General features: G+C 41.1%; 1 protein-coding gene across 13 annotated transcripts in view; it reads right to left on the bottom strand.

The window, feature by feature from the left end:
- EXOC6 (exocyst complex component 6) overlaps nt 1-16,239 on the bottom strand; it is a 123,038-nt gene that overhangs the window by 78,579 nt on the left and 28,220 nt on the right. For 3 of the 13 annotated variants that reach the window (XM_080403597.1, XM_080403592.1, XM_080403600.1), the window contains exon 1: nt 13,901-14,037. The exons of 4 other annotated variants lie outside the window; for them this stretch is intronic. Coding sequence is in view for 3 of the 9 variants with exons in the window: in XM_080403604.1 (XP_080259730.1) it covers nt 14,555-14,637 (83 nt within the window). In the remaining 6 variants the exon portion in view is untranslated. Of the gene's footprint in view, nt 1-13,437; nt 13,861-13,900; nt 14,038-14,554; nt 16,041-16,239 lie in introns of those variants that run through there. 6 more of the 13 variants (XM_080403593.1, XM_080403596.1, XM_080403604.1 and 3 more) reach the window with 5 other exon arrangements.

The raw sequence follows: 16,239 nt of genomic DNA on the forward strand, positions 1-16,239 counted from the left end.
GCTAATTATACTTCAGTCTAATGATAATTTATGCAATATTGATTGATAATTCTCAGGGGTATTATCACAATATTTAATTCAAAATCATACAGAGAATAAATGTTTAAAATCAGAGGGGGAAGAAATCAATACTGCATACATACATACACACTGCCTTAACCACAGAATTACCCTACCTTATTAAAATAATAGTTACTATTTTATGTGCTACGTTGTACTGTTTTCTGCAGGGATACTAATAAAATGGTGATCTGTCATCTAAAACAGTATTCTGATAGAGCTCCTTAAGAAGCACCAGTAGTATAAATTTCAAATTAATTACATATGTAGAGAGCTCCATCTTGTGGGAACAGTAACAAATCAACCCTCTTCAGCACACTCGTGAAAAAACTCCTGAGACAGAACTGCTTACCTTTAAAGAAATAAATCATCACAGTATTTAAAAGAAATTCACAGTTTGTATCACAACTCTCTGATCTAGGTGAGAAGTAAGATGATGAATTAAGTTTACTAACTTCCTCAAGGTGCTGTACTCTTAGGACACTATACACGTGCTACTTCAGAGGCTTTAGAAGGCAGCCTGACCTAAAGCACTAGCCTTTTTGCAAGTGTATTCAGGAGACCCATGCCACCTCTGGCCACGGACAGAAATTAGACTTACTTTCAAAACTGCAAACAAAACTGAAGCCATGCATGCCCCATTTACCCGTTATGGAACATCACACATAGTACAGTATGGTTTATTTCTGATACTGAAGCTCATTTTCCATAGATGCATTTCAAAGATTACTTACACTTATCTAAATAAAGTAATTGCCAGTTTTGAATAATTGTCTGAAGGTGTCCATTTCAACAGATTACGGCACTGCAAGCAATCCTGACAGCACTTCTGCACTTTTCAGAGTTAAACTATCAGGCAGACAAATCACCGTATTACTATACTGTGGAGAGAGACGTGGAATCCTGAAAGCATCCTATAGCTAATTCTTTTAAATTACAAGACAAAAGTAACTGAATTTACAATACACACACACATACACAGAGTTCTGCAGGGAAAACAGTAAGGAAGTGGTAACCCTTCCAGATGCATTTCTTCAGATGACGACTACTGCATGCAATTATATCTACCCTAAAAATCTCTCTCTCACTTCCAGTTGCTACACATACATCAGTGGGAAGTGTCATAAAAAGGGGCAAACATGCCTAGGCTATCAAGAGAAATTTTACTTGTGTAATATATAGTTCTTTCTATTTTTGTTTACACTTATACACGTCTGAATGAAGAGCCCCAAGATCCTCTTCAGCTTTACCAACTCCTAAAGTGGACATTGGTGGTCTGAAATACAGTGCACACCTGAACTGAGCCAAATTGAAAAAAGTGATCAGTTTGTCTTGCAATTGCTTTCAACTTGTGATCTAAACAACTATAGGAACCTATAGACTACTAGTGATTGATTCACACCATGAAACTCTGAAAAGCAAGCTTTTCTGCAGGATGAGTCTTCGGGGTGGGGGGGCAATTAGAGAAAAAAAAAAAAGAAGATAAAATTGCTGATGTTGGAGACAGAAGTTTGTACTTGATTTTGGCACAAAGAGAGACCATTAACTTGAGTGACTTGTTAGACAACAGTACTGTGAATCAGTGACAGGGCAGGTACTATTTTCATTCCTAATTAATGGGGCAAGCAGGGCACCCATAAAAAGCACAAGCAGAGCTAAAGGATTTTTTGGTGATGTGTAGCAGGCTATTTGTCTGTATGTCCCAGAAATCTGTATATAGACAGAGACTTTTTTTTTTCTGACTCACCCCAACAACTGGACAGTATGAGCCATATTAATGCCAGTCTAGGTAAATACCAGATGGTGCAGAAAGTATTCGAAAGAGGAAAAAAAAATTAAGTAGGAATAGTCAGAAACAGCTTAACGTAAAGCAGAAAGATGTCTCAGTCACTAACTTAGTTTTATTGCAATAGGAATATTTTTACCTTGATCTTGTCTTACCAGCTGGGCTGAAGGGAGAAAGACAAGCATAAACAGATTTTAATTCAGGTCTCAATAAAAAATTAAGGAGAATTTTCAGATATGCAACCATTTTCTAATTGAAGAGAATCTAACAAGGTTACTTTATACCATAAAAAAAAAAAACAACTAATTTTTTTATTTTGAAAACTGAAACACAATGTGAAAAGTAAGCACTTAATAGGTCTTACTGACAGTTTTGTGTTTACATGTAAAAGTCTATCAAAGCACCAGAGGGCACCATCCTATGCACAAAAATACCAGCTGCTGAGTAAGCAAAAAGGCTAATCTCCAGAGAGCTAAAATTCAGCCAAGAATCATAAAACCTAACCTGCCATGAATTCAACCTGACCCTTCACAAAATAGTAATTTAAAAAAAATCAATTATCCTCAAATCGTCTGAGATGACAACTCCGTACATATGCTTTATCACTCTAAGCCACTACCTTCACAAACAGTTACAGCACTGCTTCAAAAATAAATTTCTGCTATCATTTCATATAAATATTTTCTGGGCACGCAACCAGGATATATGACATTAAATGCCTGAGTGCAAATGGGATTAAGAAAGGATCAGCATTTCACTAAAGAGGGAAATAAAAAGTTACAGTCCAAAAAAAATCATAAAGCCCAAAAATTAATTTAATACATTGACCAGACTACTGGAAAGGTAGCCAAAGGATGTGCATATAGACTAGTAAGTATAAAAGGAGAGGAGCCTAAAAATACTTTTTGAGAGTTCAGTAAATACCCCAAATTTGTTTTTCCCCTCCTCATCTCCAGTCTTCAACATCTATGTTACCTTTCCACTCGAAAATGAGAATAATCAGAACCCTGAACACAATTTCCACTGTAAGCTACTTGGTGGGAGTTTAGCATGGAAAAGCGAATTGCAAGAGTCATGAAAATGAAAACTGAAGTAATTTTGTCCCTTGTATCTATGGTAATAGCTGTAATTTTTCAAAGGTAAGCAGAACTACTCATGTGCTCAGGCTTCAGGCAAAAACTTGAAGAGCCTATTTTATTAAAATTAAAAGCTCCATACTTTCCTAAGAAAATAATGATGCTGAAGATAATATGAATTCTTGGTTGGTGATAAATAACTGGCAATTAAAAATCATTACTAAAATGGTCTCTTAGATAACAAAAAAAAAATATTTAACAACCCTTTTTTGGGTTTTAAAAAATTCTATTATTTCTTGAAGGTTTTGGGGGTTGCTTTTGTGTATGTGTGTTTGTTTTTATAAATGGGCAACAATTCAATTTTTAATTGCAACCCATATTCAGGAGAAACATCTCCGAGCTTATGGAGCATTACTGTTAAATTTTAGAGTGAACATTTTTTTTCCTAGTAATCATTTATAATAATAGGTTCTAACAGCAGCAAAGACTCTTAAAACAGATCATGTATTTTAAAAATAGTAAAAAAAAAAAAACATGTCAGAAAACAGAAAAATATCAACCTCTTTACAGGACAAAGTAGCTCCTCACTAGTGACTTGCCCCCTTCCACCATTTTCACACATCCCCAACACATCCTGTTCTGTCCCATTCCTAGGATGAATTGCAGGTTCCCAACCCCTGCCTACATTGCCACAAAATCTTTTATTTCCTGATTACACAAGACATATGAAGCAATTAAAAACTTTTTGTATACATTCCTTTCACGATACTGATAATCACTTAGTAAGTGCCAATCAGTTACATCTCCATGAATGCTGTGATGATGATGGGAATTACACGTATCTGCACAATAGTTGTATAAGTTTGACATGGAACGTAAGCCTGACCATGCAACTTCTGAGTTCCAAAGGATGCAAGAGAAAAAGATTCATTTGCAGAGCCTCAGATTCAGCATTGGGGGGAGGGGGGCGGGGCGCAGAAATAAATTTCACTGATCACTTTGATGAAACAAAGTCACAAAAAAAAGATTTTATTCCATTTTTCAAAGTAATACTTAAAACACACACACAAATAAACCAACTCTCAAACGAAGGAACTATGCTTGTGGAAAATCATGTTTTTAGAATTTATATCCTGCTACCAAAGCCAATTTTGTACCGAGGCTAGCAATGCTTTCAACTAGCTCCCATATACATGCTGTAAGAAGTGGCCTGGTAGATGTTCGCCCTCTCCCTCCATTTCTGATTTGATTGGGTGTAGGGGGTGGTGGGAAAGAGATATTAAAAAAAGTTATAAAATAAAATAATATTTAAAATTCAAATTTGCACAATAAGTTCAGTGGGACCGATGCAAGCACAAAACACTGACCATACAAATTAGATTCTGCCATTAAAACAGACCTGTCATTGTGACTATAACCATGGCATTCCTAAGCACGATACTGTATCACACACTCCATTTAAACTGCATTTTCACAGGAAACACTGCAGAAACTTCCTTTGTCCTACAATATACAAAGATATTTTCTGTTTACACAAACTGCAAACTTTGTAAGGTTTTTTCCATGGAGTAATTTTATATAGGTTGCTGCATACACCCTAAAAAGCTTTATAAAATAATATCCAGGTGTTTCCTGTAATTCAACTGGAGTTATGGTAATAAGCACATTTCTTAAAACCTAAGCAGCCTTTCTATGCCAGGCTACCTAGGGTCCAGTTCTGCCATCCTTATTCATAATTACATCTTACCGCTCTATTAAAAAGATCGTATTACATGCCAGAACAATGTAGAACTCAAGCTATGCCCTCATCAGAGAAAAGATTTTATTAATCTTAGTTTAGCTGTTATGCTTTGCTTGCCTGGTTTTCCTGGATGTGCAATTTCTGTGAATTGTTCTCACTAATAGTATCCTGTTTCTATGAGCAGGAAAGGGCTGAGTACAGTTTGTTAGTTAACATTACTTCCTATAAGTAGGGCCCATATTCTGTAGTAGCAGCACTACAGCAGTCATTGTTCATGCTGGATAAGCAATGGATCACGCTGATGGCTGTTAATGGACATCCTCTGCACCGAAACATGAACTGATAATCAGCAAACCCAGATTTGCAATAGACTTCCTCCTTCCTGTTTTTGCACTGCTGACCAAGGAGATGCCTCTTCCTGCTAAGCCTTTGTGCGACTTACTGATGTATGAAGCAAGAAACTGAAAAACAAGTGCTGCGCTGCTCTTTTTTTTTTTTTTAATCAAATTTTGTGTTGTAATAGTAGATTTAAAGAAAAAAAACCACACCAAAAAAAAAATGCCAGCTTCACTCACTTTGGTATTAGCTATTGCCAGGTAACAAAAGATCGAGTTTGACCATTTGTTTCATATACCTAAACAATACAGTGAAACCTATGTTATTTCATAGAAAATAAAATAAGAAACTGAACTCCATATAGCAATATACTCATCTTCCCTTAATTTTCACAGACTGTAACACAAATTGTTCCATTTTAGGAGCAATGGATTCATCTATAAATGAAATTGTGAGCTTCTGAAGTTCTTTTTAAAGATTTGATCAGATTTCTGTTACACATGTCCCAGTCATGGGACACTATTACACATAATAATACTTTGCCATCTAGTACAACCTATAACTAGTATGTCTTCTTCATCTGCGGCACTTTAGACATAATTCTCAAGATAAATACATACCAATTGTTTCAGTAGAGCCTTCACGAGACATACAAAATGTAACACACAATAGAATGGACACAAACGTCTAAGTTGCTTATTTCAATAAGCTTTGAATACACCACCACACAGATGTAAATGTACTCTTTTAGAAATCAAGAAGTTCCAGATTAAATGAAATATCCAATAACAAAAAAGTTTCAAAACCAACTGGATTAAGAATGTATTATATTACAATACAGATCAAACCAGATAATTATTTGATGTGTCACATTCCTCTGCAAACATATTGTTAACGTTTGTTAACACTGTGAGCTTGCATAGGCTATATAATACATACAGATCAACAGTCTGTACTATACATCCTTTGCACATGCACATCTCCCAGGATCACTGCAGAAAATGAAAGATTTTTTTTAAAAAGTCTGTTTTTAATTCAAACGCCCAACCAAAACTAACTCACAATGTTTCTGCCTGCTAGGAAGCAACCAACAGTGTTGAAGCAACTGACTTCCACTAGTCTTTGTTACCTTACTCCAGTCCTCTACCTGCTCGATAAACAGACTACACGGCAGAAAATCTGTTCATGCACCCCACAGAAACTCCACATTTCAAGAGGAGGCAGCATGCATAGTCTACCTAATTACAGTTTCCTAAGTTTATGAAACAGAACAGAGCAAACATACAGTATAAAAAAGTATTAACTATGTTACTTTTATGCTGAAATTAACTAAAACCAAAACCCAAAATAAAACATTGCCTCGCTGAAATCAGTGGGGTGGAGATCCTTCAAAGTCACTCTGCACATAAGGAAGTGGGCAAATTGTGAAAGTCCCAGTGAAAGCTGCTACCAACACAAACATCTAAATGTCTGTAACAGAAAGGAGAGCGGAGGATATTAAAATTGAAGTACACAATACTTGAAAGTTTAAACACTTCTTTCTTAAGTTGAAATGCCTCAAAATTATCCCCCTAGGTAAACATACTACAGTATATGCATTATGAATTGTGTATTACTCTGCTTCATAGGAGAATTGCAAGTTACACTGCAGTTTTGCAAGCAAATTACTTGCTCTGAAGACAGTGGAAATCCAACTCACAGTATTAGGGCTGAACACCTTTCTCATGCTCTGGCAAAACAAACAAAAAAAAGGTCCCAGCCCTCTCTGCAGGTCTCTAGTGCAGAACTGTTCAAAGACATCTTTTAATTCCTCTCTATCAAACCCCAAATCCTTCCATCAAGGCTCGTGCACTCTAAAACCTGCTTCTTTCCTTCTTAATACCTCTGTCAGTGATTAAGTTCCCTACTAGTTTGGTATTACTGGCAAAGGTTGAGGTACAGGAAGGGCTTCAGCCAGGCTCCAGGAGAGATCGTTAAATCCTTCCTGCATAGAACAGTTTGTCAGGCATACAAATAATTCCTTAGTAGGCACTGACAAGATGAGGAAGAGATGCATTGTTGAACACACTTTAAGCTGAACATTAAATCGAACATGTGGTGACAGGGATTAGGTTTGAGCATTTCCAGCATCGCCAAATAATAGCCAGAAAGACTGGCAACAGCTAGATTTTACAACTAGCCATAGCAAGCCCTTCAGTAAGATAAAATCTGATGCGATTACTTGATGCTGATGCAAAGCTAGGTTGATGTTTTTGAACAAGTTAGTACTTAATAGTTTACTACAACCCATAGAAATAGTTTCCTATTCCTAGCATTATCTGAGAAGCATTATTTAAGAAATATCAATCCTCATAGATTTTTATGAGCTTGTTTTAGTAGTATAATACATAAAATGCAACATGACAAAACTTGCTGAACTGCAGTTGCTGTAATTTCAGCCTTGTATGTGCAAACGCTCTAGCACTTACAGGTCAGAAACAGGCTTATATTTAATTCAATTCTGCTAAGGCTCCCCAGGTAGACATCTGTATTGAGGAAACTGCCAAGTCTCAGAGCAATGGTTCAGCAATGCACACAGAAAGATAGAGTACAGAATATGCTGTTAGCTTCACCAAAAAATCTGCAAGAAACAAAGCACCCATGTGACTGGCATTTGTGAAGGATGTAAAATTATGCATATGGCAGGTCCAAAATCTGGGTCAACAGACACTAAATAAAATCAGCTTGAGGAATAAGTTGATGAAGAAACAACATGAATAACAATAACGATTGGCCTTCCTGAATTTAACTGATGTAACAGTGAACAGCCATTCATATAATGAGAAGGCTAAATTTAGATGACACACAATAATACAAACTGCACGAACCACGTATCAAGTACACTATTCTGGATCTCTCGGCAGATGATCTCTATTTTAAAAGCTTTACTGTATTTTGAAATATGTTTCCTAAACACAGGAACAATTTCAAGCTCTTTGGTAATGCTTGCGAAACTGGAGAGAACTATTTCAGAAGTATTATTCATATAGGTTACTAGTTAGGTTAAACCTTCACTTGGCAGTTGCCCATTTGGAATACACAGCAAGAACTGAGTCAGAAGCTGATGCATGAATACTTAAAAAGATCAAGATAACCTGATTTGCAGACATGTATTTCATGACAAACTTAATCAGCATTGAACCTAAAGATTTTTTTGCACAACAGAAAAATGCAGTGCAGGTATCGTTACCCACAAACAGTTTCAGGCTTTCTAAAAAGTTGAGTACTATGTTGAAACTTGCAGCAATGGAAGCAAATCCTCACCTTCTTCTAAAATATTTCTGCCACCAATAGCAGATCTGCCTGAATTATCAGGCTAGCTTACAGAAAAATCAGAACTGCAGTTCTGTCGCTGAATATATAAATACCAGATTAATCAGCCTACAACACACACTCTTCTTACACTGTTTTGAGTCTATGTAATGGAGTAGCGATAAAAAAAATATTGCTTTTTTATAGCAATATACATGGTGATAGACCTGCTCACATAGACAGTTGCTTTATCTGACTGCTGCCTTTCAACTTAAACACTCAGGGTATCATCAGATCCTGCACCAAGTAACAAAATGTGCAACTGACACTACAAGCCAGCAGGTCATTCTCCTTACTCTATAGCAACCCAGTTGCAAAATGGGAGTTAGCTATTACAGTAAAGGTAAACCAATAAATAAATATACATCAAAGTACACTCCGTGACCTGATCCAAAAAAAGACCACAGCTAACACACACAGAATTTCTAGTTCCTCTGGGCTACTTTGTAACTTCAGTTTGAAAAGGAACAAAAAATGAACACATGAACTTGAAAACTGAGCAGGGCTTAAAGACAGACCACTGATGGAGATAAAAAACAGTATACTGATTTTCAAACCATAAAAATAGCCTACAATACTGTAAAACATTATCATACTATTTGAAATTGAAATACATGATCAAACTATTTCAGTTTTGACTCAAAGCATCAGCTGATGATCTCAGACTCTTCTTACATTTGCTCTATATTTAAAAGATTAAACTATAGAGAAAAAGGTGAGTTACTGGCTCACAGTCCAAAACCAAAATAATGAAAACACAGAAAAATGCCTTTAGACAACCATACCTGACAAGTAAGACCACAGTGCAAAAAATGAGGGCAACCACACTTTGTCATTGGATAACCACATCACAAATCCTCACAGCCCATTGGCAAGTGCTCAGAAAAAATACTTCCCAGCCTGTGACTGTGTTAACACTGTACTGTCTTCCCACTTCTAGAGAAGTCTGCCTGTGCTACTGCTTAGTAACCATTCTGCTAAAGATACAGATTCATACAACTAAATCATACCTGCTTGTAATAATAATGTATGCTTTCAGTAAAACAAGCTACACTGAGGTTTCAGAGCAACCCATCATACTCCAAAGGGTATTTGTTCATTTGGCTTTGGACAGACCCCCCTCAAATGAGTATTTCCAAAATACAAATTATGGCCCCCAGTCCAGGCAAAGCACCTGCAATTGCAAAGTGTACCACAACTCAAGCAGCAGAGATTCTCACTCTGTATTTCTGCCTCCAAATTTTCTTAGAAACTTTGATCGGGAAAGGACAAAACAGTCTTGCCTGGACCACTATTGCTACCTTCACTTCCTTGATTTGGTCCTCTAACGATGCCTTACTGAAGCGTGCCTTTTACTTTCAGCTTTTCTACAAGACAAGGACAGAAGTTCAGGATGAACAGTTATCAATCACTTCTAACACTTCATCCATAAACATTTATAAGGCTCACAACAAATACACATCCTACCTCCAAACTCTATTCAACCTACAAAAGCAGCACCATGCGGAGGTGATTTTGCTTTGCAGCTGGGTGGCTCAGTGCAGCTTTTACCAGTGCAATGCAGTCCTAGGTCAGTGGAAGGTCACCACAGCATACTGCGGCATCAGACAGAAACTCATCAACCTAACATCTCTTGGCGGTGTGATTCCCGTAGCCAGAGACAACATGCCAGTGACATGTCTTCATAGGAAACCCTCTAATAACTCTGCAAAGAAGTTTCATGGCCAGCAGAACTTCCAGCAACCTAGAAGGGGCTCTGACATCTACCAGGCAACAGCTTGGTGATGGCAGATCTCAGGAGCAGAGGAAGAGAGGTTGTCTCAAAGCATTTTTACACTGACTGTCAAGGAGCACTTTCTGAGCTCCGATTGTGGATCAAAGCCACAGAGTACATCCCACTTACAGATACATCAATAGACATAGCACCTCCTCATCGACTTCACCTTAGCTACAAAATTGCCATCATAGATTCCCTTATAATTTTTAAATTTTATTTTAGTTTTGTATTAGTTGTTTAGTCAACTGATTGTGGACATGGAGGTACTCCTCTGACAGGTGGTGCATGGGGATCACAGAACACTGCAAACTCGATGTGCCACTCATGAAATGAAGTGTTCAGAAAAATTCTATCATATGTTTATGCAATACATTGCCAAGCTAGAGCTTAAGAATTAATTCATTTATTTTTTAAAACGGGCTTTGAAATTTACACATTACCACAAGGTCAAAGAGACTCGTAAGTATAGGATATCAGGATGCTGGCAGAACAGCGCCTTCTACACTGTTGAGCTCCACTTTGACCTATTTCAACCAACATAACTAACCAGCAGGCAAGGTCAATTATTTTCTTCTGAATATAATTTATCTTATTAATTACCCTGGCATGTCTGAGTATTTAAGAAGTATGGAAAACACTCTTAAAAATTGATTCTTGGAATTTTATTAATAGGTATTTCTGTGGAGTTCAGTGAGGGCCTGGAAGTTTCTTGTTGTAACTTTTTAATGTGTTTATCTTTTTTTTGAGAGAGAGAGAAGAATATGGACATTGACTTTCTTTTTTGTCTTTTTCCTTTATAAATATTAGAAGTGCACTGACAACTCTCCCTGGTTTTGCAAAGCCCAACAGTATGTATATGACATGAATTGTAAGATATTAACACGTTATATAAAAAGGTGAGAGTGATGAGCTTTTAACAAGTGTTGTCATTAATCTCATTTAGCCAGCCATTAAAGCTAGAAAGATGTTGATAAAAGCTTCACAGAGTCTGCTGAAAAAGTCAGTCCTGGCCTGTTTTATACACAGTCTGCCTATTTAATGAAAGTTATGTTATACAGTTGATTTAAGTCTTATTTATAATGATTCAGTGTGTGTCACTAAACTTAGAAATGCAGGTTAAATACCAGATATTTCAAGTCAATAAATTCATCCACTTAAAATTTAAAAAGAAAATTAATAAAATAAAATACAAATTAATCAAATACAATCTCTTCATTTTATATTTCTTGAGATGCAGAGCAATCTTTAGGAGCTAACTTATGCTCCTAAATAGTTAATAAGCCCAACTGTACTAGCTGTACTTTCATTCCTCCTATGAAGAACCTGCATTTCACATTCCTAAACATGGATGGATCTCAGCCCTAGAAAATCACCTGCAGGGTCAGTCTGTATGTTGTTCCTTATCTGTAAGTTACACACAAAAACATTATGTGTCAAAATATGCTATTAATTTTTATATCATAAGCACAAGTGATGCTGCTCTTCTAGCAGCGTAGGAAACAACACCCTGGCAGAGACAGCTATACCAAACTTGCAAACAAAACACTAAAAAAGAACAAGACCATAAACTTGTTTCCATGGAATCTACACATGGCCCACAAAAAAATTACACTTTGTGAAGCATGGATGCATTAGGAAGATATTAAGATCTTGATATGAACAATTAAGGATAAGTCAGATCTTGCATATCCTACGATCTTCAGCATTTAGCGTTACCTCATGCTACTTAATCCGAACTGCTCACTTTGAGCCCCTTCTTTTGTTCTGCTGTTTAAGTACATTAAGTTGGTACTTCATTTCATGTCACAATGCTATATTCTCCCAGCATTACAGACCATATATTACAAAAACATTCCATCTCACGTAATGAAATGAATGCAATTTCAGTCATTACATGAGAAAACTGGCATCAATGTCTTCTACGACTGGAAATCGATGGATCACTTTATGTTGTAGCCTTATGCAACTGCACATAGAATCACTCATTTAATTTCTTTGATTTATTACATTGTTTAGCACGTAAAACCTAAATCTCATGCAGAAAATAATGTTCCATTTCACATTTATGCTTTTGTTCACTGAAACAAGTCTTGAAATTAGATGTGGGATTTTAGACTTTTCAGTTTCACACAGCAATTCACAAATTTTAACAGACATAGATGAAGAGATTGCTACAATTTTGATTTTAAACACTGCTGTTCTTGTAAAATAGCAGCATATTTCTGTGATGTTGGCCGGACTTCTTTCAAGACACTCAGCCAGGTGTAACCATCTTTTAGCCTCATTTTTTGATTTGTAAATGAATACTAGAGGTTAAATCAGACCAACATGCACCTCTTTTCTAAAAATTCTGAAAGTCAGCAATGCAAAACTCCCCTTCTACAAAGTCAGTATAATAACTAAATTGGTAAGACAGATGAGATACTAACAGGAAAAGAAAGGACAGGAACACGCAAGGAAATTAAAAAACTAAACGTTCATATTTATAAAAATTTTGACACATTTTAATGTTTAATATGGCTAAGAGATTCATATTGTCCCTTCCCCCTTTTACATCCCTCCCTCATCATTTGTGGTTCCTAAACATGCTGCCTTCTACTGTGCAGCCTGATCTCTGCAAGCCCTTTACGTAGGTTCCTCTGATATAAGCTCTATACTGGAGATGGTAGCAAGATTTCAATTCTATTTAATATTTTGTTTCTAAGTTTTTTGTTTTGGTGTGCTTTCTGCAGACATCAGCTTCAACCTGCCTGGGCTTGTTAGCTGAAACATGGCTAAACTGCCTTCAGGGACAACTCAAGTCTGAAACCATCTCTGCTACTCTCTCTCAGCCCGAGATCACAAACTCTCACAGGTGAAGCATCTTGTGATGCTCAGCTTCAACACCTAACACTGTATTCCCAATACCAGCTGTGTTTAAGGAACAGGAAAGGGAGATCAGAACGCAGTTTGCTCTGGGCTGGCCCCCAAGACCAGGCTGACCCCAGAAGCAGCGCCTGGGTGATGTCTGTGCCACCCCACCACATTGAAGACTGATTAGCCCAGCCTCGCAGAAATGCCCAGACCGATACTTCCCACACAGCTCTCAGCACTGGAGGCCTGCTGCAGAGATACACAGCCAACCACAAAATCATTCGCTGCAAAATCCAAAGAGACTCATTTCACGCGCAATGTACATTTCTCTTCCATCAGTTCTGGCACCGGGTTCCCCATCTGCGCACCCCTCGTTCGTCCTTTCCCAGCCCTACCCGCGTTCTCCAGCAGGCACCATCCCCTCTGCAGGGAAAGCCAGCAGCGCCGTGGTGCTCACCTCTTCGAATCATGCTGCCACACAAACCGCCTTTTCCAGTTGCCTGCACGCAGGCTCTCCACATCTTCCCAAAAAGATAATGTGCAAATTCACAGTCTGTACTTTTTCACTTCTTTCAGACATCTCTAATCAGGGAAGCACCAGCACAGCTCCAGGTTGAAGATGCCCATTCCCCCTGCACCTCAGCCATGACCCAGCCCCTCCAGGCCCTGTACTTCCCTCCCCAGCACTGACCCGTTCCTTGCCAACAGGAGAGGTTAAATAAAACCTTTTCTTCAACATGCAGGCTACGCCATTTGGCGGTATATGGAATTGGAGGGAAAAGAACAAAAAATAAACAAAACCCATTGAAGTCATGGCATTTCAGAAGCGCTCTGCACACATCTCCTGAAGGAACCCGGCAGAGGCAGGAGGTTCCGGCTGCACAGAGAGGAGCCCCGCAGGCACGGATGAGAACACCCACCCGCTGCACGCTGTCGGTCCCGTTCTCGGCGCTGACCCGGGGGTGCCGGCACACCCCCGGGAAATGCCCCATGCCCAAGCGCGGGGCAGGAGCCTCCCCCCGTTCGGGCGCCGGAGAGGCCGGCGCCGGGTTACGTCAGGGGGCCCAGACCCGGCGCCCCGTGCCGGGGCCCCGCTCCGGCCCACCGCGCCCACCCCCGCCGGAAGGCGGCCAGCGCTCCGCTTCCCCGGCAGACGATGACAGAGGAAGGCCAGCCCGGGCTCTGGCGCACGGCCGCGGCAACCGTCGGCCCTGTCAGCGCCGCCGGCCCGCGCATGACAGCCGCCCGCGGCCGCGCCGGTACCGCTCCCCGCCCGCCCGCACCGCACCGCGCCGCGGCGGCACCTTCTCCCTCCAGCACCCCAGGGGGCCGGGGCGCGGTACCCCCGCAGGACCCGGGGCCGGAGGCAGCGGCCGGGTCTCCGCTGTGAGCCCCGAGGGCTGCGCATCCCCTCCGGGCCCGGAGCGGCCTCCTCCCGCCGGAGCGGCCCCGCAGTGTCTCTGGGGAGGAGCTGTCAGAAAGCGCGGCCGGGCCGGGCCGGGCCGGGGCTCCCCGGGCTGGCGGGGCGGGAACCCCCACTCGCCGTCGGCGCCGCGGCCCTCGCCACCCCTCACCTCAGGGTGGGTCCCACGCAGGCCGTGTCGGTGCTCTCGATCTCTTGCAGGATCCGATCATGCTCGGGGAGACTCTCCGCCATCTTGGAGGGGAGGGACCCGGCGGCCGCGCCGCTGCGAGAGGCGCCGGGGAGGGACCAGGGGCGGAGGCGGCCGCGGAGCCGGGCTGCGGGCAGCGCTGGGGAGGGCTTACCGTCGCCGAGGGGGGCAGGCGGCCGGGGCTGGGGCGAGGAGGAGCAGGTCGCACCGGGTCCCGCCCGCCCGGTTCGCCCCAGCTCGCCGGTGCCCTGAGGCCCCTGTCAGGGGCAGGGCTGCTCTGGGGGATCCCGGCAAAGCCCCTCCTTCCCCCGGGCACCTCCGGGCGCTGATGTCCCCTGGAGATCGCGGGCAGCTAGCCCTGCCAGGGGGCACCCGCGCAGCGCCCTGTAACGGGAGCGGGACACCCACCCCCCGGCCCGGCCCCGCTGCGGACGGGCGGGCTGCCCTTCCCGCCGCCCGCTGCACCGCGCTGCAGGGACGCCTTGAAGGCTTATAGGGTCAAAACTGACCTTTTCCTCTAGCCTACTTCTGTTTTGTTTCTTGAGGTGTTTTTTTAAAAAGATCTTTGGCTTTGCGTTTACCTGCTGCCGCTCCCGTACACGCGCGCCGTGCCAGTCCCAGCAGGGGGGCGGCGGCGGCACCGGCCCCTGAGGCGAAAGCTCTGCGGGGGCTTCTGCGTTTGGGTTAGGTCACCGGCTTCTCGCCTTCCTTTCTTTATGTGACAGAAATTTCGGGGTCGGGTAGAACCACCAAGAAGTGCACCTTTTTGTGCATTGGCTTGCTGTGTTACTAGAAACTGACATGTTGTTTCCCAGTGCCCTTGAGAATGCCTACTTCATTTTTCAATGAAGGAGCAATAGCCCATTTTCTATTTAAATTATACACTTTGTGGTTTGTGGCCAAAGATGAGCTAGTCCTTGGGTTTTGCATGCTCAGGAGACAGGATACACCTGCTTTCTGGGCAAAGTTATCTGTCCACAAGTGGGAAACCAACATGAAAGAAACAGGCCTCAAATGTAAAACTTCAGGTGATGTGTGGCTGCTTCTCCAGTGAGGAACTGACAGCAGCTTACAACTGCGAATACATCAAAGTCTATAGACACCAGCCAGCTACGATCACTTGGCACCCTTCCAGTTACTGTAATCAAACTCATCGGCTCCGCTACCCTGGTGCAACTACGCCTGGACGCTAGTTAATAAATGGCACTGCAGACTGTGCACACCTTGCCTGCGCTTGTGGTTTTATAATATTCAGTGTTGATTCAGATGAATTTATTGATGGCACCTACTAAATCAACAAGGATTATTCCAAATATTCCAAATGCAGACAAATGCCTGCAAAGTGATAATAGGAAAAATCCTACAGGCTACTGCTGCAGTAGTATTTTCTTCAAGAAATCACTCAAATGCAGTAACAATCTTCCCATGTTCCTTTTTTTTTTTTTTTTTGCCCATCAGCAAATTACTGATGTAATAGATTGATACATACATTTTCACGGTAAATTAAGTTTTCTTTCTTTAGCCTAATAGTCACTGCAACCTGACACCCACGGTACCAGGCAGGCTATTTTTAAAACTCTTCTACAGATACTGACAATATACTTAGACACATAGTATATTTTATGCATTACTTTTTTGTAGGAATG

This window comes from Falco punctatus (genome assembly GCF_963210335.1).
Source record: "Falco punctatus genome assembly, chromosome: 9".
Classification (NCBI taxonomy): Eukaryota; Metazoa; Chordata; class Aves; order Falconiformes; family Falconidae; genus Falco; species Falco punctatus.